Raw genomic sequence first — 26,355 nt, 5'->3', positions numbered from 1 at the left:
TCGAATCCAATGGTATCTCACATCAATGTATTTAGTCCGACCATAAAATGTAGAATTCTTGCCAAGGTGAATAGCATTTTGACTGTCTCAATAAAGCACATACCTCTCCTGAGCACAATCAAGTTCCCCCCAAAATCTCTTCATCCAGAGCAAGTCTTTACAAGCTTCAACAATAGAATTAAACTCAGCTTCTTTAATAGATAAAGCAACACATTTTTGCAATCTAGATTGCCAAGACATAGCTTCCCCTTCAAAAGTAGTCAAGTAGCCTGAAGTAGACTTACGAGTATCAACATCACCAACCATATCTGAATCATTATAACCACAGAGAATAGAATTTCTTGTTCCAAAACACAAACTCAAACTAGAAGTGCCACAAAGATATCTCATAATCCACTTTACAACATTCCAATGCTCTCTTCCTAGATTAAAAAAAAAATGGCTAACAATACCAACAACATGAGAAATATCTGGTCTTGTACACACCATTGCGTAATCATACTACCAGCGACTGAAGCATAAAATAATTTCTTCATATCTTTCTTCTCACCATTACTGGAAGGACAATGTTTCGTGCTCAATTTGGAGTGCATAGCTAAAGTTGTACTGACAACCTTAGCTTTGTTCATGTTAAACTTGTGAAGTACTTTCTGAATGTACTTCTCTTGTGATAACAACAAGTTTTTGGCCTTTCTATCACGGACAATCTACATGTCAAGAATATGCCTTACTAGTCCCAAGTCCTTCATAGCAAAAAATTTATTCAACTCTTACTTCAACTTTTGAATCTTGCAAGCATTTTGTCCAACAACAAACATGCCATCAACATAAAGAAAAATGATAATAAAGTCACTATCAGAGAATTTTTACACAAAAACACAATGGTCTGAATAGGTCTTCTTGAACCCCACTATTTTAAGAATTTTGAATATCACTTTGTGTTCATGAAAAGTATTATCACTTTATTCACGAAAAATACTAGGTATTTTTTTTCCCTTTACCTTTCCTCCGCTTGAATTGAGCAAGTAGAAAAATACTTTACCCATACATATCTTCTCTTCCATCTCTTGAAGAGAGCGACGTTGAAGCGGAATGATGTTGAGATCTCCTATCTAGATATCCGTACTTTTTTCAAACTGTAAAAAAAACATGAATCTCCTTAAACTTGTTGGTATAATATACCACAAAAATAATAAATTACAGTTGAAAATAAAATGGCAAACGTGAATAAAAATTATATTCAGGCTGAGGCGCATATATCTCGTTCTCTTTAAGGAGATTCAAGCCCACCTCGAAATAATCTACACCGATCTAACAGCATATCTCTTGACTTGTACCCTCTAGGATACAACAGCCCAACAACGTGTATGACTCAAACAACTTCGGATTAGTTGAAGAGTCTAAAGCTCCACAAAAGAGAAACACATTCCTTCAACCTATAATTACTCTCTTTTATATAGTGAATATACTTGAAGACTTAGAATATTTTCTTGGCTCAACTCTCTCTTTCACTACTACACACTACAATATTTTTCCACATTTAATTAACATATTTCATCTCATCTTATTTGACATATAATTCACAAAGAAAGAAATACCATTATTTATAAGTGAGTAATTCTTCCTTATATTGAATAGAAATAAAGTGGATAATAATGTAGGTAAATGAATAGAGGAATCATCCCTCAAAGGTTACATGAGTTACAAAGCTTGATGAATTAAAATAATGAGCAAATAAAGAATTAGAAGTTGTAGGAGTTACATAGAAACTTATTCACATTCTACCACTAACCCCTACAAATTAATACTCCTATTAATATTTTAATACTAAAATGTATTTTGCTCCGGCACATTCTCTTTGAAATTTGAATGCATGGTCCGTTATGTGAATTAATCGTTAAATGGGACGCTATTTCTATCGTAAGTATTACATTTTTCTCATAAAATTATCCCTTGTGTTTTTCTTCTTTTAGATAATGCTAAATTTAAACACTCCTATATTATATGTTATACATATCAAGTCAAGGGACCCCCAGTGCTCACATCGTAAGCAACTAGTAAAGTATATCTTATAGTGCTAGTAGCAATTTCTTAAACGTAACTCTGGCTGGCTGCGAAAATATAGTATTACCATATGACATGTTTGATAAAGACATGATATTGACAAATCTCCAAAATTTCTATGCATGAAAACCCCATTTGAAGTAACCATAATTAATAATAACTTATGAGAATGATACAAGTGGAATGATCTACTTATAAAGTATACATGTATTGAGGGTTATGCCAATTGCACCTTACTATTGCTGATCTTGAATTCATCACAAAAAAAAAGGATTTGAATGAAATAAAACTAGATAAAATGAAGTAGCTAGGAACCATTACACAAATCCCACATGCATAATGTTGTTTTAACAAATAAAAGGGGCCAAAGGTTACAATAATTATCCATGATACAGCAGTGGTACTGAGTAATTGTTGATAATGACCACTAGAACTCATCTATAGCAACAAGGATGAGAACTTGAAAAAAATTATGAAAAACAAAGGAACAAAAATCAAGTCACATACATTGACAGTTGTTATAGTTGTAATAATTTATATGTTTTAGTGTGGCTTTGGAGGCAGAGCTAAGAGTTTAATTTAGGAATTCTGGATCACAATTATTGTTGTTTATGGTTTTTTGATAAATTTGTTTCAAATATTTTGAGTCTATTAGTCAAGGGAATGAGGAGATTAATGATCGTGTCATCCATTGTATTGGTGCAGGGTGGTTGAAATGGAAGCTAGCATACAGAATTTTATGTGATAAGAAGATGTCATTAAAACTTACATGCAAGTTTTACAGAGTGGTGGTTAGATCGATTTTGGTATATGGTATAGAATGTTGGCCAGTCAAGAACTCTCAAATTCAAAAGATGAAAGTTGTGGAAATGAAGATGTTGCGATGGATGTTTTGGCATATATAGAATTGGAAATGAATATATCTGGGACAAGGTTGGAGTGGTTTCGATGGAGAGCAGGATGCGAGAAGCGAGGCAGAGATGGTTTGAGCATGTGAAGAGGAAAAACACAAATGCCCCAGTAAGGAGAGGTATGAGAGGTTGGCTATCGATGATTTTTGGAGAGGTAGATGTAAACCAAAAAAGTATTGAAGAAAGGTAATTAGATAGAACATGACGAAGTTTTGACTTACTAAGAACGTGATCTTAGATAGGAGACTGTGAAGGACATGGATTAATAGAAAGTTAGCTTAAAAAATGATTGACTTTCCTAATTCATCAATGTCACATAAATTGAGAAACAGAAAATAACATATATTGGATCTATGGTGGCACGAGCTCCAATATCTAGCATATACTTAAAAGACAGCCATTTCATCGACCGGTATTACAACAATGCATGTCCATGAGCAATCATTTTTCTTGTCCATAAACAACTGCCCGATCAATCAATTATAGGGATAGCCACAGAAGACATTTTAATAATGGAGGGTTGGCGTACAAAAAGATAGAAGCATCAATTCTTATCTATATTTACATTCTCTGACGCCAAATGAGATGGTATTGCCAACTACTCCAGCAGATAGGACCAAAACTAATTTCTTATCCTATCCTCAACTAATATTAATTGGTCCCACAACATACACAGTTACCACAAGGCTTTCAACTCCATAGGTATGCAAGTTCCTTCTCTCAACAATCATTGAACATGAAATGCCCAATCCCATTCCCATTATGATAAACAATCAGGCTTGCAAATTGAAAGCATAGCCACTAAGTTGTATTTATATTAGGAAAAAGCTCATAAATACTCCTCATCTATAAGAAAAGGCCCATAAATACCATTCTTTCATATTTTGGTCTAAAAATACTTTAATCTATTTTTTTTCCTAATATCTAACCTATTGAAAATGACTCAAAAATATCCTTTCTATACCTTTTGGTCTAAAAATACCCTCAAACATTTGTTATTGGTTCAAGAATACCCCCTTCCACCTTTTAGTCTAAAAATACCATCAACCTTTGTTATCTCTTTATATTTGTATATTAATATTTATGATTTTAATATCGTTTAAACTTTTACCATATAAAAATCTGTAATTTTATTATTTGAACTAAATCAATTTTTTTGTAAATAGTACATTTTTACCCGACTAAAAGATTAAAATCGATTAGAGAACTTCTACTTAAAGTTTGAATCAATAAATAGTTACATATTTCTTTTTAGTATTGAGGATAAATCGTTAAGTCTATGAAATATCAATTGGAATGTGTAATCTCCAATATAATTTTTACTCGACTAAAAAAATTAATAAATAGACATTTTATTAGAAAATCTTCTACTTATAATTTGAATCAATAAATAATTATTTTCTTCAGTGTAGAGGATAAATCGTTAAGTCTATAATATATTAATTAGCCAAATTTTATCCTTTTTTCTTTAATCTATGTGACTAAAAAGTTTGATAACATAAAGAATTTATTTTTCATTTCAAATATAGTTAGACTTAAATATTTTAAATATTTTGGGATGAGCTAGTATTAAGAATTTGAATAAATAAAAAAATTATCTTTTAGAACAACTAAAAAAATTAATTAATTAGTAAAAGAATTAATTAATTATTAAAAGAATTCAATTCAATTAAATTTGGATTTATAGTATTTTTAGATAAGAAGATAGAAGGAGGAGTGTTCTTGAAACAAAAACAAAGGTTGAGGGTATTTTTAGACCAAAAGGTGAAGGGAGGGTATTTTTGAGCCATTTCCAATAGGTTAAGGGTATTCATGAGCCAAAAAAATAGGCTAAGGATATTTTTAAACCAAAAAATGGAAGAAAAATATTTATGAACCTTTTCGCATAAATAAAGGATATTTATGATTCTTTTCCCTTTATATTATTAGACTTTTCCTAATGAAATGGGTAAAGATGCAATGGATTTAACAGCATCAAGGGATGGACAAAAAAAAGGAGCCATGAACTTCTCTACTATTTGGCTGATGTTAAATAAGATCAATAGCCATACGAAGGCAAGCATTCTGACTAAAATAATTAGTGAAAACAAAAGGGTAAAACATAATTATCTTAATAACTCTACTTTGTGTAAGTCGAGTAAATTTCTTCAAGTTTGTGTATTTTCATTCCTCTTTCTTTATTTCTAATCAAGTGTTACAAAGAGGTTACAGCAGTATTATTCGACTAATAATTCACTTGGAGAAAAAATGGAGTGAGGATTTGTCAGAAAATTACATATTAGAAAACCAAGACACAAGAAAAGCGCTTCATTAATGTAGGTAAAGTACAATGCAAAGTATAAAGTCAGAGCTTTGAAGGTAGAAAGGAAGCAAAAGAAAACTTTAGTTCTTGACATTTGGATGCTGCCCTTAAATTAGTATCTGTTTCAACTTCTAAATCCACGGCAAAATTACATTGATGGGGAATCATTAGGTTTAACCTTACACATCAAAACCTCCTAGGATGAGGGGGCAAAAAATATGCTGAGGAATGCATAGAATCACAAACCGAATTAGAATAACCAACAGGATGTCTCAATGGCTCATAAGAAATTTGACTACCTATAAGGGGTCTGGTCGGAAACGTATGAGGAACAGTTGGAGAAATCAAACTTGGGTGTCTAGATATCTCTTCTCCAGAAGGTTCCGCTAATCTCATCCTTCCATAGGTAGGTTCAAACGAAACAGGCCGGGGCCTATTGTACATAGCTTCTCTTGAGATCATTGCCACTGGTTCCCAACTATTTCTCAAGAAGTGAGGCATAGGCTGTTGTCCTGGCTGCCTTCTTGACAACTCAGAGAAGCTGCCCCCCAACCAATCATCTGTTCGACTTATTTTTGTCGAGGAAGAGTCAGTTGGCCCCAAAAGTTTCCGTTTTCCTTGAGCCATACCTCTCGGACTTTCCACATATGACATGCTTTTTGTGAAGATAGAATCAACACGTACAATTTTTTTATTTCCGTTTGAAAATGCAACAGATTGCACCTCCTTTTTTCCAGAAGCACGAGCTTGTATTTCTTTGGCAATAGATTTTACAGTACAAGCGCCAACAAGCTTAGAGGCTACATCTTGGCCAAATAGGAACTCCCTTAAAGAGCTCCCTGCAATCTTTTTATTTAAGAAATCAAAAATGTGTTGGACTGAAAGGTGGATACAGCTGTAAATTTTTTTAACTTCTTCTGCTCCTACTACCCTTGCAACATTTTGAGATCTATCAGCGAAATCTTCAACCTGTAAAAACCGTTAAACTAACATAAATTTATAGCTTGTTAACAACATGTCAAAAAATGACGAAGCCAAGCACAATCACATTTATATGGTCAACTCTAGAACCCCATGTTTTAGATATCCAAGATCCTTCAAATGTGCTGGCACACAAACCTTCGGACCAAAGCTTCTCAACTGATAGCAACTGCAATAGTTAAATCACACTATGTATAATGCCAATATATAGATTAGAACATAATATGTAAAATAGCAGCCTGCATGGTACATGAACCATTTTATATCAACGGAGAATACAAAATCCAACCTTGTTTAATAGAGAAACAAAGAGCTCAGCCACTGATTCTTTATTGCTTATTCCATAGTTTAAAAACTTACACACAGAGCTCTCCACTGCTACTGACTCATTGCCATCTAGCACAAATGGGAAGTCAATTAAAATAATCGGTGACCAAGTCAAATAAAAACTGAAAGTTGGATAGAATACTTGGAAATAGAAAGAACGAGGAAGATTCATGACTAATAACTAAAAGAGAAGCGAGAAAACTTAGGCAGCATCAAAATAAAACAATGTTTCATATCTATGGCATTTACAGCTTTCTGCCTAGCATTTTCATGCACAAGAATGACATTCATATTACCTAAATCCTGAACTCAACAAGGTCCATATATATTAATGAATGTTTGTCATAAAAAATTTTGGTGCATCTTCCCTTCAGACTCACGTCTGCACCAAGAGGGAACAACATTATAGTTTTCCTCAAAGATGACAATCCGCGATCCTCATATTTGAAAAAGCACTTGCATACGTTCTTCTGACTGATCAGACAAGCTTTTGCCTTTCTCCTAATTAAAAGCCTCTTAAATACGACATGGTTTCCCATAACTTAACTTTTGTGATAGCACCACACGCGACATGGATGTGACTTGACAGTGGTTTACAGCTCTCAATATGCCAGAACTAAATACAAAACCAATATCACAGAATAACTTTCACAGAACACCATATCAGTCAAGCACATAGCATCATATGTCTAATAACAAAACTAAAATGCCAGAACTAAATACAAAACCAATCTCACAGAATAACTTTCACAGAACACCACATCAGTCAGCACATAGCATCATATGTCTAATACCAAAACTAAACTGCCAGAACTAAACTTAATATGATATCGTTTTAGTGATGGTACAATAGTACTATTAAGCAACAAAGCCAGTATTTTAATCAAATGCTAAATCTTCAAAGAAACATACTGAAGTCCAAAATGATTCTAAAACGAAATTCGCCCTTTAAGATGGATTGAGAAATTTCAACCAGAATTAACTAAGCTACATAGATTTACGGGAAACTTGAAATGTAAAAAGTCAGAGTTTTACCTCTGAATAAGGCGGAAAATGGAGGCAGTATGGGAGGACTTCGAGTCTGCAAAGTTTTTGATTAAGCCGAGTAAGTGATGAAGAGGAAGATATTCATAACTAATCTATACAAAGATTTATTATATACTTTGATAAGGATGGGGAATACACACACAAACACGTGTATGTGTGTATATATATACACATATATATCTATACTAATTTAGTGTACATGCTTTGCACGTGTACCTGACATCAATCAATAAATCTATATATAAGAAGAACAAAATTATTAAAAAGTAGCAATTGACGCTAAAAAATGCTATAAATAATTTTGTATCTCAAATATATTATTGTTTGGTATTTCACCTGATATCATATCACAAACACATTATTTATTTGTAATTGATCGTTAATGAATTGTTATGCCACCAAACTATGAAAGACTCATCCAAATTAGTGGAAACAACCACCAATGTTTGCATTATTGTAGGTTATCTACACAAAAAATCATATTGATTTTGTCCATCAACGTACTATAGAACTCTCAATATGAACAAAAAATAAAGAACAAAGAAGAGCAACATTATTGCTAAGATCTTAAGATAAGCAAAGAACAAAGAGATTAGCACAAAGTGAAAGGAAACTTACGTTAACTAATTAGCCTAACTCCACTTATGTGAAAGAAGGCATACTTTATTTTGTCTTATATAAATTTCACTACTTCAATTCTTTCCTTTATTTATTTATTGTGTTGATTGTGTCAATAATAATATTAGTAAAATTGAGAATTACCATACTTCTATTGGAAAACAGCACTCTAGGAAGACAATTAGACTTAATAATTTAGGAAAAGTTGACTCCAAGAAATTAAGAGAGGAAAAAAAGGGACAATATTTTCCTTTAATGACTTGACGTGATAGTGTTATTCTTTTCGTCAAAAAAAATTGGTAAGTTTTCAATATTTTCCTTTAATGATTTGACGTGAGTTATCAAAACCTTGTCTTCTAATGAAGGGATTTTAATATTCACATTTATAATTCAAGTATGGAAACTTTTACTAAATAAAATGCTATTTAATATCAAAGTTTAAAATATTAAGAAAATAATAAATGACACTTTTGTCTCTTTAGAGGAAGGACAAAAAGTTCAATCAACATCTTTAAGGAGTTTCTTGCTTTTAAAGTAATATAGATAAATAGCAATGCATAGAAGATGAAGTACAGATAGTGGTAATTAATTTTCTCCTTGTACATCTCAACAAAGTCCTCCGATTGAGTTGGAAAACAACCCTTGAGTTCTTTTTAAGAACCAAAAAGATTTGTACCAAAATAACAAAAGCCAAGAAAGAACAAAAGTTCTTGTACACTTGAAGTACTATTTTTGCGTCTCACTGACCAAATCCAGTTCGTCTCTTGCCTTTGAATGAGATATTCCGATGAAAGCAGAAGTTGTTGCATATCAGAAATTATGTCCATCTATGGAAGAGCAAGAAATCTTTTAGAATAAATGGGTCTTCATCTACTTCAACAATCTCCATGTCATTGTCTCTCCCTAGTACTTCACACCCATCAAAACTATAAATACTACCTAGATTCAAGAAGATTTCATGTATCAGAGTTCAAAGTCGTCAGTAATGACCAATTGTAGGAGTTGTTCGTAACAATTCTAACAAAAGGTGTTGGAGACATAAGTGATCTATGGACTTGACTAATACCCTTGATGATAGGGTCTATTGTTGTCTGGCTTGTTGACCCTATAATTTCAAGGTCTAAGATCTAATCAGCACACATACCACTTGTTCTTCTGAAAGGTCAAGTAGAGGTTCAATTTACCGTCCTCCATTGGGAAGGAATAACTAGTGAGCTCTCCAACTAACTTAAGCTAGTAAGAAAATGGTTTTCGACCAAGATATGTAAAAACAAATTTGAGGCAGGAATTTCATCAGGCAAATTGCCTATTTGCTGATCACAATTCACAAGGTCAAGAGAGTCGATAAAACGCGAACGGGGAGAGAATCTTTTTCAGAAAAGAATAAAAAAGAAGACCAAAAGCATAGGTTCAAGTGGAAATGATAAATTTGTGAAAAGAAACTGTATGCGCTTCCAAGCATATGGGAAACCAGTACTTAAGCCAATAATCAAATCCAAGCCAAGTCCACACTTCAGCACTGACACCCTTTTTTGCTTTTCATGCACCCACATTAAATAGGCTGGTACTACACATGCTAGAAACTGAACACAGTTATGACAAAAGGCAGAGATTTATCTATCTGCTAAAAACACCAAAACCCCCAAACAAAATGACTTTGACGTCTGCATGAAGAAAGATCAGCAAGTCCATTATAGATTTAAAAATACTAGAAAAAAGACAAGTTATTGGTTGATGTCACCTTCCCACCTTCATTTCCTATGAGAAAAGTCTTAGTAAAGGTGAAAAGATGGTGAAAACGAGTAGGCTTTTAATCCATTCACGCCCAATGTATTCATCACCCAATTGGTTTTAGCCCTTACAGTTATTACTCATTTCACTACTTTGCCGTATCTAGGCCCAACACTGTTTACAAGCAACATGACAATTTGTGGATGCATTAGCATGTTCAAGATTCAGAAGCCCTTATCATAATTAACTTTAAGAAGGTCTAACAGGCGGAGATAAAAACACATCAGCCAAACATCCCAAAAGAATAACGAAAAATGCTTGGAGACTAAAGTTTCTTTAACATGAAATCCTGAAATAGATGATTGATGAATAGAAAACATGGGAATTTCGAATAGAAGACATGATAAACAAGAGGTTCGGGTCTGCCACAAAGAATGAGAAAAAAGAAGAATAATGATAATTAAGGGTTTCTGCAAATGAAGAACTTGTTCTGAAAAGCATACCTGCAAATGGAAAGCAACCAAGAGTATTATAGATAAAGAATTCAACGTTTGATCCTTTGCACTGTTAATATTTTGTGCTTTCGCCCATGCTTTCATCTGCAAAGAGAAATTCATGAGATCTAACAACAGAAATGTGAAGTAACGATGCAAAACATTCTTTTTAGTGGAAAACATTGAACATTGCACCCAAGCAAACACACACAAAGATATATTGGTTTACATAGGGGCTATTTACCCCAAGGCAAACTATGGGTCTAAAGATTAGACAAACCCGAAAAGAGAATTGCAGCTACAAACAACACATGTTTGATCACGTCAAAGAATTTAAACAGTTTCAAGATCAATCCTTATTCAAGTCAAAACTTTGGCATCAAAAACCTCATTGCTCAAAATTGAGAAAAGGAAAGGAAGAGAAAAGATGGACTGAATGTATTTAACTAAACTGAAAAAACAAAGACAACTCATACAAGTGACTGCTGTAAAGATGTCCATGTAGATCGTATATGTGTAGAACTATTTTTTTATTAGATTAAGCTGATAAAGGAATTGACAGCTAAAAATCTTCAGCAGTGCTATCATTTTTTTAAAATAATGGTAGCATGCTATTTATTAACAGGTACACTATACCAAGTGTACAGTCGCCCAAATCAGACAATTACAAGATAGAAGAAACTTACTTCCTATGTTTCTTCTTACATATTGTCTAAAACATCAAAAATATCTTTCATTTGTACTAAACATTCCTGTTTACACTAAAAATAGTAAAGAGCTAAGCAATTCATCCTTAGCTTCTGATTGTTGCACTGCTTATCCTCAAAACACCTCTGATTACTCTCTCTCTCCATCTAGTCCACCAAATGCATGCTGGGACAACCCTCCATCTCTCCTTCTGTTTGGACAAAGAGCATTCTCTGCCCCAACTGTCTAGTGCCTCCATTGTGTTTCCTGGCACCACCCACCTGATTCCCCTCACATTAATGAATAGTTTTCAGATCTAATTTGTCCATTTGCAGTGTAAAAGGAGATGGTTGGTTATCTCTGCCCATTCCCCACATAAATAACATCTGGAGCATAAGTTAAATCCCTTACTTCTCAACTTTTCCTGTGTCAACACTGCTGCTTTGGCCACAAGCCAAGAGAACCAAGCTACTTCCAGTGGGATCTTCACTTTCCAGATAATTCTCCATGATAGCCCACCTTATAATTAACTACGGTCAAAATAGAAGGGAAAAAGAGTTTGAGTGAAAGTTAACTTTGCTCAAAATCTTGTAAATCTCTTTCACCATAAAAGTTCCTTGATTATTTCCTAGCCATATCATAACATCCCAATTCCCAGTGGTACCCTTAAAATTATTTAGGGTATTGTAAAACTCAGTTATCCTCCCCATTCCCCGATCAGGGATCTCCTAAAAGTCAAATTCCATCCTTGTTCACACCAAACTTCAGCAACTGTTGCTTCTTGTTGTTGGCATAAGATATTTTGTTGCAGAACACCTTGCCCAATCCAATTATCCTTCCAAAAGGAAGTCTTCATACCATTCCCCACTTTTAATCTTGTTCTTTTTTTTTTGATGACTGTGATGTCCGGGCCAGCTTTCGCACACCTCAACTAACTTCACGTGATACTTGCCACCTCCCACCAACAACAGATACCGGGTAACTTTGTCCACCAAGGCTAGAACAGATGGGAAGAATCACTTTTAATCTAGTTCTGCTCATCATCTTTGGCCACAAATTCCTGATGGACCTCCAAGCACTCCACCCATAAGGAGTGTTCATTGAATTTTTGGTCCAACTGCCTTCCTATATTTCTTTCTAATGATTTCCTTCCATAATGGTCCTCCTTTTGTAGTATATCTTCACAACCATTTCAGCATCAAACTCTGATTTTAAGCCTTCAGATTCCTGATAACATTCCTTCCTCTTCCTTGCTTCTTGTCATGATATCCCATTTGACTAAATGAATCTTCTTTTCATCACTATTGCCCTGCCAGACGACATTGTTTCTTAAGGTATCAACTCTCTTTAACACACTAACAGGGGCTGGGAATAAGGACATCATATAAGTTGGTACTTGGTAGAGCATCTAACACACTATTAATAAGTGTCAATCTCCCTCCCATAGATAAATATTGCATCTTCCAATTTGTCAACTTCTTTTCACCCTTCTCTATCACACTACTCCACATCCCCTTTGAGTTGTTTTTACCCCCAAAGGCATACCCAAGTAAACTGTGGGCTACTCTCCCACTTTGCCTCCAAAAACGTCAGGCCAGCTAACATGTGAATCTCCTCAACAATGTTAACTGGATAAATGAAGCTCTTTTCCCAATTAATGTGAAGCCCGGAGATGAGACATTTCTACGTTGTTGTCTATTCTGGTATTTACCCCTGAACCAACCCTTATTTCTAGGGGTCTGGAGCATATCATTCATCCCCACCATTGCTATGATGAATAGAAAAGGTCACAAGGGATCTCCCAGCCTCAGCCCCTATTCGAAGAGAAAAATCATGTTGGTGAACTGTTAACCAGAATTGAGAACTGCACTGTACTGATGCAATATCTGATCCATCCGATCCACCTAGTGCCAAATCCCATCTTCGGTAGGATTCCCAATAGATATTCTCAATTTAGGTGATCATATGCCTTCTGGATATCCAGTTTGCATAAAATTCCAGGTATTTTACTTCTCTGTCTAGCCTCCACACACTCATTTTTATGAGTATTGCATCCATAATCTGTCTTCCCCTTATTAAAGTCATTTGATGACCATCAACTAATTTGTGGATCACCTTCTTCAGCCTCTCACCTAACAACTTGGCTATGATTTTATATACACTACCAATCAAACCGATAGGTCTAAAATCATTGAGCTCCACAGCTCCCACCTTCTTTGGTATAAGTGCCACAAAGGTGGCATTGAAGCTCCTCTCAAAAACTTCTTGATCATGGAAATTTTGTACTGCAGCTACGACATCTGATCCAATGATTTTCCAACATTTGCTAAAGAAAGTCTGTTATAACCATTAGGCCCAGGGGCTTTGTCACCTGCAGTGTTATCATCTAGACAAGTTATTCCAAAAATTGAATGCAAAGGGAGGCAAGAAAGCAGATTATTAAGCTTCATCAGTATCTTGTCAATTCTTAGAAGATACACATAAGAGCTTTTTTGGGGGGATAATTACATCAAATGACCATTCGGTCATTTCAATTACCAAAAAAATGGCCAATTTCTTCTCCACCTTCGTTGTCGTCGTCTTCTGCTAACAGTCTCTTCTTCCAGTTTTTTCTTTCAGATTCTTCTTCTAGTTCTTCTTCTTCCAGTTTTTTCTTCTTTTTAAAAAATCAATGTACCGCAAACGTGAATCGTTTCGAACGAATTATATATCAAAAGACTTGAAACATCAAGAGGATTTCATACCTAAATTTTGAGACTGTTTAGAGGTGATTTTGAGTTGATCGAGATTGAATAGTCAATGTATATTTCATGTATAGTCAAGCTATATTCAGCTTTTTAAATGTATCATAATATATAGTTAGTATATAACTCATGTATACGTAAGCTAAATTGTATAGCTAGTTTATACTTTCTATGACTTTTGGCAAGCTTTATTGTATAGTCACTATATATTTTCTATGATTTTTGCAATTATTTATGTAGATAAAACATGACTATATTTGATGTAAGCTAATTACTTTATTGTATATATTTGAAACTACCCAATTTTTTTTCCTTCTATGGATTATGAACCGACACTTATACAAGCCAAATAATTAGTGCTTTCTTTCCTAGAAAATGAGTTCTAGCTCTCAAAGTCCTGTAACCTTTTAACCTAGGTTTGCTCACACGAGCAACTCTGTTGAAGCTCTAGCATATGACAAAGCAATAACTCCAAAACTAGTAAGTTTGAAACATATGAAAGATCATTCTCACCTTCGAAATCTCCTCCACTATAATTGGGGCACAAGTTTACAAGAATCATGTAGCCTTCACATCAGGTTCCTTTTGCAAAATGAGGCCAAGTCTCGTTTTGCTTACTTTCCACATTTCTTTATCAAAGAGGCACATGGACTGTACCTCGATTTCATTTTTCGTCCACCAAATGTCTGCTCCAACTATGTTTGTTGCTATTTACAGTGGTGCATCCTTAACATTCTCCTAACGATGAGAATCTACAAAATAAGGAATTAGGACAAAATGTTTCCTCCTAGTCTGTATCTTCAATTTAAAAAGAATCAGGATAAGCTCACCCTCATCCCCTAGAATCCAATTCAGGACTTGAAAACACACTTTGCAGGATAAGAAGTCCTTTATATTCTCAAATTATAAACGCATCGAATAACATTTTTGGAAGCTTTTAACCTTACTTAGTCCAGTGTTATCAAAAGCAAAAAGCTCTAAGGTTCGCTACGGATTTAAACACAAATAAAGCATGGGCTTTAATGGAAAAAAAAAAAAGCACAAAGGGAGAAAAAATACAAATATATATGTCTAGTCCAAGACTAATAATTATAAGCATGAATGACAAATATATGAACAAAGAAATTGAAAAAATACTAAGATAATGTGAAATACCAATTGTTTAGTGTTGCCTCTTCAAAAGAGGTTCATTGGCAAGGGAAAGTATGTCTTATAAATTTGATAACGACACTAAATTGCAAATTAAGGAACAGAGTCTTAATGTAATTAAGAGGTATTCTTGTGTGGAAAATATTCACCATCACTTTATCCACAATCACCAGTCACCACCACTTACCAGCCACCTTTGCCATCATCACCACCACCACCCCCATCTCTACAGCCACCGCCACCACCACCTCTATCACCATTACAGTCAATTCCTAATACCAACAAACTCAACCATCACAACTAGCATAGTTGCAAAATACCACCATACATTCTTCAGTCACCACAACCACTGCGCCACCTCCATTACTACTATCAGTCACTACCACCACTGTGGTCAATCTCTACTACCAATCACCTCCATCATCATAATTAGTAGTGGCGCCAACTACTACAAACACATCATCAACCACCACACATTCTTCAAGCACCACCATCAACACCACCAACTACTAACATCAATCAATTTCATCATTCCAACAACCAACCCCACTACCAATTGCCACCATTATGACAGTCACCACAACACTAACCACTTCTCCCATCATAACTATCGCCATCATCATTACTAGCCACTAACAACAATTATACCATCACCATCACCACAAACTACCTCAACCATCACTAGCAAGCATAAGTGTTTTATTTTTTAAGTCAAATAATAATTTTATTTTATTTTAATATTTCATTAATTTTTATTTCAATTTTATATTTATTATGTACATATAAATATATTATGTACATTCAGATGTTGAAAAATAAACAATCTTAATCATTCAGTATTGAGATCTAGATAGAACAACTTAAGCATCTAGATTTGCATTCAGTTTCAAACGTTTAAATCTTAATGAAAACAAATGAGGCCTTAGCCTAGTAAGCATTTTGGGCACTTTCTAGTAGCCTTCTAATATGTGTGCATGTGAAAGAAACCATCTTGAATTATTGTAAAAGGCAAAATTACATTTTTGATACTTCAGTTTTTAGGAACTGTGCATATTGCCCTACTTTTTGCAGTTATATACAGTACCCAAATGTCTCATTTTGAAACTGAACAAAAAAGGAAGCTCTCATCCTTGACTTGCACATGGCATATTCGTTAAACTTCTTCAGGGATCAAAGCCTATTTTCACTTATTTATCCATTTTTTAAAACAAAAATTGTGAACTTACACTAAACCTCTATGACATTCAAATCCTATTATTAGAAGTTGGTTTTCTAAATTTTAGAAATACTTACAATAGTTTAAATTTCTTTTAGTAAAATGAAATTTTTCTAAGCTAATAAAAAGTTTCTATAAATTTAATACTCCCTCCATTTCAATTTGTTTGTGTTACTTTTCTTTTTTAGTCCGTTTCAAAAAAAAATTCTTTCCTTTTTTGACAACTCTTTAATTATAACTTTCCACATGGCATATCCTCAAGATTAAAGGACATTTTGGTACATTCTACGTTCTTTAATTTAAGATCGCAAGATTCAAAAGTCTTCTTTGCTTTCTTAAATTTTGTGTCAAGTAAAAACAAAACAAACAAATTGAAACGGAGTGAGTATTAATTCTCATTCGCAAACATTGATATTCTTCAGTAAATTAATATATAATATTCCAATACAATTAAAGAACTTTCAATTAATTGAGACATTATTTCATTTTACCAAAATGTTGTTAAATGAAAAGGATAATGTTTAATAATATATTAAGAGACTTTATATTCACATTAGATAATTTAACTCTTAACTGGTGACTCTTTTTTCATGAAAAAAGATGGGATAAATAAGTGAAAATGGGTTTTGACCAAAAGGCTAAACATGTCCACATAACATTTTTCTATCCAAAAGTAACACAATTAGAGAAACAACAACAACAACAACATACCCACTGTAATCCCACTAGGTGGGGTCTGGGGAGGGTAGGATGTACGTGAACTTCCATTTTTACCTAAGTTGCGCGGACTCTTCACTTTTAATGTTGCACCCGTGTCGGATTCTCCAAAAATACACTACTTTTGGAGAATCCGACATGCACCCATTGACATTTTTGAAGAGTCCGAGCAACATTGATTTTTACACGTAAATATTAAAGTTGGGGTATTATGTGCAACAACTTAAGAAGATAGGACAAAAATGCACAACATCCAGAAAGCAGGTAAAAGAATGCTATTGCCTTAAAATTCGTCACTTCTACTAATTCACTCAATTTCCCTAGAATGTGTGAAAGGGAAAAATACTGAAGAAGGCAAAATGGAGAAACTGGGAAGACTGGGAATAGAAATCCAGAAAGTAACCCAGGAAAGGTAGGAATAAGAAATTAAAGCATAGTAGGTGGGAGTAATGGTCAGTGAGGGGCGTTGGTGTATGCAACCAGCATTCTGCCCATGCGAGAGAGGTAGCCTCTACTGAGAAGAAGTCCGAAGTTAAACCATAATGCTCTCAGGTGGATGTCACATGGGTGGATTAGTCAGATGTTCCAACAGGTATACCACTTTCATTAAGGAGATGCGTAGCTTTGGAACAAAATCTCAAAAGGTGAATTAGTTGAGAGGCCAAATTAGAACGGACATTTATGAAAAGACCCAAAAACTAAAAGAGAGGAGACTCTTCTGCTTTCTTATATTACTGATTCCCAGGTATATGTATGAGATAACAAATGTAGGACCTCATGTCAAGGCTGCATCCCTTGGAAACAACCTCTGGCAGAAATGCAAGGTAAGGCTGCGTACAATAGACCCTTGTGGTCGGGCCCTTCCCCGGGACCCTGCGTATAGCGGGAGCTTAGTGCATCGGGCTGCCCATGTCAAGGCTGCATCCATTTGGAAGGCCTCCCAACCCAGGATACCAAAAAAATATCAGGAAAAGAAAGATATTCATAATATACTGCAAATATGTAATGCGATGCTCAACATGATTCTGCAACCTTTTTCCTGTACAAAGGAAGCTGAATCTCTCTTGTGATGTATATTGTGTGTGCGTGTGTGTGCGTGTGTGTACGAGACGACAAGCATATTTTACCAAGAAGCTCAATTTCTGAAAACGTTCATCAATGGCACCAATCATGTAAATTGTCTTTGATTTTGAAATCCCATCCCAGTTTTCAACTGATATATCACATTCAATTTCAGTTCCTTGGTCAACAACTTTGAGAACTGGCACCCTGGCAGTTGTAACTGGATTGACACCATAAACGAAACCATTCCCTGAGGCAGAATTTTAAATATCAGAGCCACCAAAAACATTAATAGAAGTCTATAACTATACAAATGCTCTAACTATCACGTCAAGATGATCAACTTCTAAGGATGGGCATCTAAAAATTACTTTGAACACCGGAAACGAAGTTCAAAGTCTTTTACCTTTTACAAAATATATCTATATATGTATGTTTTTATAGAGGTTTCAAAGAAGTTACTTCATATCAGCGGATGATTACAGTAAATGTATCAAGGTCTATCTGTTGGTCACAGCATAGAGCTTTCTATCTCTACCATTTTAAATCTTTGAGATCCTGTAGTTGATGGGGGTTTTGTAGACTAACTTAATGCACATGGCACCAGGCCTATGGATATAATTCCAGACATGTCTGCAGTGCCAGCTCAAGCCCTTACACTCCTTCATTACTGCTCCATATCTTCTAATCTTTATCCCTAGACTTTTATTGAATTTGAATATATAAAATTTACTAAATCAAATAGGCTGCTATGTTCTTCATTTGAACACAAAAATATATATCTGAATGAGCGAAAGAAGAAAACAGAGGGGAAACTTCCATAGCACAAAGTTCTCCAAGCATCGATCCAAGAAAAGAGCTCTTAAACAGTCATGAACAAACCGGAGAACAAAACTAGACGTCTCAGCAAAAATGACCATAAGATATATATATATATATATATAAAGACAACTATCTTACGGCAGACATTTATTTTTTCACTGATGGATATATTTAGAATACGGGCATACACGCACTTGTAGAAAAAGTAGTTCACAAGTTTGACAGTTCATCAGAAAATCAGAGAGTTCCACCGAAACCATAAACCATTCACTATAAAAGCAATATTGTGGGGCAAAAAGCTGCGATCAAAACAGCAATAATCTATTATTTTGGCGATATTATAATTTTCTTGATTTATTGAGCTATTACATTTTTCGAGTATTCACTGACAACCTTGTGCATGTGAGTTCTGCAAAAGCATAGTCAACTTCAAGCTTGCATAAAGGATGGTTTCCGTAGGTTGGAGGCCAGCATACACATAACCTAACTATGATGAATCCTCTAACTGCACATGGACCTAAATAAAACTGAATAGATAAAAGGATCATAGAGCTGACTAACTAATTTGAGATCGATATGGAATTAAATGGTTTGATATTTATTGACTTGGAGAAAAGATAAAGATAGAATGCGATAGAATGCTAAGTTTTTTGGCCAGTGCAGGAGGAGAAAGGAATTCAAAGGAAATATACAAACACAAGTGCATATGTAGAATTTATTACAAACACGAGAATAGTAAAAAGAATATAGAGGAGCTTCCATAACCATATGTTTACCTAGAGATCTGCCTAGAGCCCCTACTTGTTTACCCTAACTATGAATGAGCTAACCAATAGTATATAAGATGAGGTTCTATCATGCATACTATTTGCAGATGAAATTTTATTAATGGCCTAATAGGTAAATAACTGTAGTTGCACGAGATTCTGTTCCCGGTACCCAACTCCATGGGTTTCATCTAGGCACTTGTAATTGTTCAAACACACTATTTTAAATGGATCTTTCTGGGCAACAATGGAGCATGTTTGTCAATTGCAAAAGGTATAGTGAAGGATTTTTCCTCGAAAAAGTAGCCTAAGTAAATTGTTGGACCAAATTTCTTACGAGGGAACATGTAATACCCCTACACTGAGCACGCTTTAATTGTCACAGAAGTAACGTATGGAACTCTGAATATATAAATTTAAGTAACGAGAATATAACATTAAAAGGATAATCATATTAGGGTCTTAGGAATATTGATATGATAAGAATAAACTTTTGAAATTAGGTTGACAAGTGTTTGGTATGGAGGAAAGAAAATGTTTTCCAATTTTTCTATGTTTGGTTGGTCAAAATGTTTGGAAAACATTTTCTTTGGGAAAACAGGTTCCTTAAAAATGAGGAAAATGACTACCCTAATGGAAGTAGGGAAAATAAGCTGCATAAGTGACATTTCAAGTGTATTGTCCCTAGCCCACCCACCCAATCCCCCCACTCCTCATCACATTCTGTCTCCATGATGTTTTGCTAGATAACGTACAAATGATCTTGGATAATATTTTCTTACTTACTTCCCAAATACTAGAAAATAAGTGAGACACCCACTTGTTTTCCAAGAAAACATTTTCTAGGAAATCATTTTCCGTGGAAAACATTTTCCTTCATACCAAACACCTAAAATTTGACCAAAATGTCTCGAGATATTTTACTTTCTCAAACAAATACAAAGGAGTTTCATATAAGAGAATAACAAATTATTAACTTTTAACTTCTCAACAACAACAACAACAACAACAACAACAACAACAACAATAATGATAATAATAATAATAATAATAATTGGACTAGTTAATTACATAACTGAAACATGTTCAATGATTTTTTTTAGAAGCTAGAAGCTTAAAGTTTAAAACATCTAACTGACTTGGAGCTAAAGAATTTATTAAAAGAACCTAGTATTAGTAAATTGCTAACAGAAAGCATCCTAGATACTCTACCTAGTGTAGCCGACTTAGCCAATTCAAATCTCACAAACTACCAGTCAAATACTCCTATCTCCTACACATGTTTAAGTCCCCACCCACCCACCCCACACACACAAACCAAAACCTAATTAAACTAAGACAAGCATCTAAGAAAATTCTACAAAGAGCCCTAAGGGCACCACCACTAGTATAATATGAAAAGGCATCATGTAATGACCAAAGCACCACAATTCCATATTCCCTTGTAAAGCCTACCAATACAAACAGAAGTGCTTGATTTCAAAGTCCTTCCTAAACTTACTCATTCCTCACTATGACTACATTTTAGATGTTATAAGATTCTTGAAGGGCAAAATATACATGAAAATCACATAAAGCTGAAGAACAAGTTCAAAGGTTACTTTGAAGTATATAAAACATTTTTGCAAATTTCATCAGAGTTTGAATCTTCTTCTCCCGTGTCATGTTAACTTTTCTGTTGGTGAAGTTGACAGATAGATCCAAGTCACTTTTAGCACAGAATAGATCCATTGAGAATGACCCAAACACCTCAATGACAGGAGCATCGGCAGAATAGCCTGAAACAAAGAGAAATGAGCACTTGTACTAAGAGTATGGCACTATGCTATGGATTAAAAAATTTAACTCCGCACCCCCGCCCCCCATCTACTACTTATAACAATGAAATAGAAGTAACCTGACAAATTGATGAACATTGTGAGACTCAATATAGACTACCATCCTTCACATATCAAAAGATTATTAAATTCAAATAGCATATTACAGAAATTCTGTTATTCAATTACCATAAATCTCCTTTGCTATTTCATTAAAGATACGAAGCAAATCTCTTCGAACATCATAATCGCTTGGTTTAGGGCGACAATCCACATAAACCTCATCAAGCAATACTTCATATGCCGATAATTGTTCTAAGGTGGCTGTGTACTTCTTCCTCTGCTTCTGTTCACGCTGTTGTGCTTCCTTACACAGGACTGATATCATAGTTATATTAGTTGATGGCATTTTCACTTGCAAGTTAAAGTATAAAAAATTTCCTCACAGAGCAGTAACTCAATCAAAAATAGGAACTCAGTCAATAGAAGAAGTAAATTTTTCACCAAAAGGTGATAAAAGTATGACCAAAATCACCACTGCATTCAATATCATCATACAAGTTCAATCAGCAGAAGTTTATCCCCCAAAAGAAAGTGCAACCCATCAGCTGATTGCACTATATGGACCAACTTTTAGACTCGTCGTTTCAACGCCGATCATCAGCAGAATTTGTATCAAATAACAAAGCTTTCAATTAGAAAGAGAACTCTCTTCTTTTCTTTTCCCTTTTCTCTTTTGATACTGTGCATAACTTCAAAATTAGCCGCACACATTCACTGCAATGTGAACAGCAGCAGTTCAAATTTTCAACAATTTTTTTGTCTCTCAATCAGAGAACGAATTTCAAGGATTCTTCAGCTAATAATATATTAATATTTATCTGTAGGAACCAGGTCCAGATGGGTACACTATGGGGGTTCTTCGTTCATTGTGATCTTAAAGAATGATGTAATGTCCACTATGCAGAACTTTCAATCTCAAGAAGTTTTTGAGAAGAGCTTCAATGCAACTTACATAGCTTTTATTCCCAAAAAGAATGGCGCTAGGGAATAGAGAGATATCAGACCTATTAGTTTAATAGGGAGCTATATAAATTGATATGCAAGATCCTCACAGGGAGAATAAGAGTCTGTTTGAATTGGCTTTTGGCTTTTGGCTTATAAGCCATTAGCCAAAAGCCATAAACTAGAAATTCTAACTTATGGCTTCTGGATTATTTTTATCATTTTAGCTTAAAACCAAGTTCTTGTAAGCACTTTTTTAAATTAGTCAAACACTCAAAAGTGATTAAAAGCTATTTTGGCTTAAAAGCACTTAAAATAAGCCAATCCAAACAGGCTCTAAAGAAAGTGATACACAATTAGTAGATACTCAACAGATGGCATTCTTGAAAGGCAGACAAATCACTGATGTTGTTCTTTTGCCAATGAATGCATAGGTTCCAGAATGAAAGATAAGACAACATGCATCACGTGCAAATTGGATATTGAAAAGGCATATGACCATGTGAATTGGAGTTTTTTGCTTGGAATTCTGCAAAATATGGGGTTTGAGGGAAATGGATTAGATGGATAAGATTTTGCATTACCACTGTTAGGTACTCTATTCTTATAAATGGCTCACCTGAAGTTTTTTCCCATCTCAAAGATGATTGAGTCAAGGTGATCCATTATCACCATTTCTGTTCATTCTGGTGATGGAAGGACTTAACAATATGGTGAAGACTGCCCATAATTATTGTTGGATAAGAGATTTCAATGTAGCAAGTGAACAGAATGAAAGAGTGGAAGCAACACACTTATAATATGTTGAGGACACACTCATATTCTAAGATGCAAAAGAGAGTCAATTGAAGTATTTGAGGATTATTCTTATTCTGTTTGAAACTATTTCAGGTCTTCACCACAATAATGGTTGGATAAGAGAATCAATGTAGCAAGTGAACAGAATGAAAGAGTGGAAGAAACACACTTGCAATATGTTGATGACACATTCATATCATATTCTAAGATGCAAAAGAGAGTAGGTTGAAGTATTTGACGATTATTCTTTTTCTCTTTGAAACTATTTCAGGTCTTCACGTTAACGGGAAAAAAAAGTCTTATTTTCCCAATTAATGAGGTGGCTAGGATTCAACAGTTAACTGGACTCCAACAATTTACTTTAGGGATGCCTCTGGGTGCAAAAAGTAAATCAAGAGATATATGGAATGATGTCATGGAAAGATGTAAAAAAAGATTGACTAGATGGAAATCACACTACTAAGATGATTACAGAATTCCTATGAAGTCCATTAGCTAAACTTCCTCTTCTATACTTAGCTCTTTACACCAAAAACATAAAGAAGTGATGACTCTCCACTTAATTTTTTGTATGGAGCTTTCTTTGCAATCAAAATTCCTATCATTTCTTTCCTTCAAGATATTCCACCAAATGCAAGCAGGTACTGTTTTTCACCATCTCTTTTGGCTTTTGTTGCTCCTCCCACCCACCCCCTGTTCTTCCTAATATAATTATAGTGTCCATATTTGTGCAGTAACTCTACAATGTAGGAAGAGATGGTTGTTTGTTTCTAAGCCCTCCTTGCATGATGAGCATCTTGAAGCCAAGTAGGAGGCAGTCCAACAAAGCAGAGGGTATAGAGGTCTTGGGGTCAAAAATTTAAGTTACAGAATAAAAGTCTCCTCATGAAATGGTTATGGACATATAACCAGGAAGACCAGGCCTTGTAGAAGGAAGTGATCCAACACAAATATGGACAAGATGAACAATGGTGACAAATACTTATGGAGTGGGGGTATGGAGAACAATTAGATCTCTCTGGTGGGCTCTGAAGGAAGATTCAAATTACAAGGTGGGTAAAGGTGACAAAATCTTGTTCTGGAAGGAGCATTGGAGTGGACAGGGGACATTGCAGGCTTTATTTCCTGGACTATTTTCAATATGTACCAATCCTGAAGCCAAAATAGAAGAGATGTGGTCTCCTTAAGGATGGAATCTACTTTCAGAAGAATGGTAAATAATTGGGAAAGAGCAAGGTAAGCAGAGTTGTTGACAGCAATTGGGGGCTGCCAAGGAACTACGATGGAAAATGATAAAATGATATGGAAACATCATCAGAATGGACAGTTTTCAGTGAATAGAGTGTATAAAAGAGGGCGGGCTGAAGTTGCAGGGAGGACATCAGGGCAATGGAAGTCTATATGGAAAAGTATGGCACCAACTAAGGTGGAAATGCTTCACCTGGTTAGTGACCAGAAGAGCTTGCTTGACGATCCATGAAGCACTACAGAAAAAAGGGAATCCTTTGTCTATTTTATTTCCCTTCCAAATAAAGTTTCTCCTTGGGGTATCCAGCGCCTCGATCACCTTGCTCGGAATAGGAAATAAAGACACATCTGTCGGCAAAGCCTCTAAAACTGAGTTGATCAAAGTGAGTCTTCCTCTCAAGGAGAGATATTGAGATTTCCATAATGCTAATTTCATCTAACTCTTTTCTGTGATTACATCCCACATCTTCACAGCTTTGTGCTTTGCACCCAAGGGCTTTCAAAGATAAAAAGTAAGCAGGTTTTCTATCTTACAATTCAGGATGTCAGCAACACGTGTATTTATTCTGCCACTTTAACAGGAAAAAATGTTGCTTTCCTCCAGTTAACTTTCAACCTAAAGCAAGCGTCAAAGACCACTGGAATCACCCTTGTGTAGCAAATTGTTCATGCTTTGCTTCACAAAATATAATTGTATAATCAGCATACAATAAATGAGAGATTTCCACAACCTCATTTGCTCTGTTCCCCACATCAAAGCTCCTGATCCATCTGCTTTGAGAGCCAATTTCTCATCATGCTATCCAAGCCTTCCATAGCTAAAATAAAAAGAAAAGGAGATAGAGGATCTCCCTATCTAAGCCCCCTCTCTGCTGGGAAAAAAACCACAGGTTCCCCATTTCCAGAATAAAGAACCTAGTAGCTTTAATACAAAATTCCATCCATTTTAACCACTTGTACCCAAACCCCATATGTCTCAAAGTGCTAATGAGAAAATTCCAGTTAAGATGATCATGAGCTTTTTCAATGTCTAGCTAACACACAACTCACGGCTTTTCTCCTCTGATCTGGTGTCAATGCACTCACTAGCTGTAGCTATAAGGGAAGCATCCATAATTTGTCTCCCCTTAATGAATGTCATTTGATGTTTATTGAATAATTTCCTCACTACTCTCTTTAGTCTTTCTACCAAGACCTTAGCAATAATCTTGTAGACTCCAGTAATTAGACTAATAGGTCTAAAGTCCCCAAGTTCAATTGACCCCGCCTTCTTAGGGATCAGTGCTACAAATGTGGCATTGAAGCTTTTTTTCAAACATTTGTTGAGAACGAAATTTTAAAATGTTTGCATCCTATCCTCCAAAATTTCCCAGACTGCCAGAAAGAAATCCATTGTGCAACCATCTGGAAAAGATGCCTTGTCAGCAACACACAATCTAATCCCATCCAGTACTTCATCCTCCTCAGCTGTCTAGTTAGCCAATCCTATTCTTCCACTGTAATCCTTGAGACACCTGAATATTCAAGCTTGGTCTCCACCTTTCGGTCTTCCTGTAGATATTCTCATACAACTCCATAATGAAGGTTTTAATAGACAAAGGCTCAGTGCTAACTCGGTAACTCCATCAAACAGCAAAGTGTCAATTGTATTGATCCTTTTATGCGTTGTGGCAACCATGTGGAAGTGCTTTGTGTTTTTGTCTCCAATCTTAATCTATTGAACTCTAGACCTTCGTCTCTGTGATATCTCCTCATTTCTGGCTACTTCTTCATATTCCATAGCTAAGTGAGCCTTCTGTAGCTGTTCAACTTCAGTTAATGCTGTTTGTTCTTGGATGAGTTCTAGAT

The 26,355-nt window shown here is 35.0% G+C and overlaps 1 protein-coding gene across 5 annotated transcripts in view; it reads right to left on the bottom strand.

The window, feature by feature from the left end:
- Positions 1 to 5,267: 5,267 nt before the first annotated feature.
- The window catches only part of LOC129904285 (protein HESO1-like), a 29,419-nt gene continuing 8,331 nt past the window's right edge, over positions 5,268 to 26,355 (bottom strand). For 3 of the 5 annotated variants that reach the window (XM_055979829.1, XM_055979830.1, XM_055979833.1), the window contains 8 exons: positions 21,646 to 21,834; positions 21,241 to 21,417; positions 18,116 to 18,300; positions 10,485 to 10,580; positions 7,621 to 7,666; positions 6,548 to 6,654; positions 6,326 to 6,427; positions 5,268 to 6,246 (listed from right to left, as the gene is read on the bottom strand). In XM_055979829.1, coding sequence (XP_055835804.1) covers positions 5,464 to 6,246; positions 6,326 to 6,427; positions 6,548 to 6,654; positions 7,621 to 7,666; positions 10,485 to 10,580; positions 18,116 to 18,300; positions 21,241 to 21,417; positions 21,646 to 21,834 — 1,685 coding nt within the window. In that variant the 3' untranslated portion in view covers positions 5,268 to 5,463. The remainder of the gene's footprint in view (positions 6,247 to 6,325; positions 6,428 to 6,547; positions 6,655 to 7,620; positions 7,667 to 10,484; positions 10,581 to 18,115; positions 18,301 to 21,240; positions 21,418 to 21,645; positions 21,835 to 26,355) is intronic. The other 2 variants (XM_055979831.1, XM_055979832.1) reach the window with 2 other exon arrangements.

The sequence above is a fragment of the Solanum dulcamara genome, chromosome 9 (genome assembly GCF_947179165.1).
Source record: "Solanum dulcamara chromosome 9, daSolDulc1.2, whole genome shotgun sequence".
Classification (NCBI taxonomy): domain Eukaryota; kingdom Viridiplantae; phylum Streptophyta; class Magnoliopsida; order Solanales; family Solanaceae; genus Solanum; species Solanum dulcamara.
This window is presented reverse-complemented; position numbering and strand designations above follow the sequence as displayed.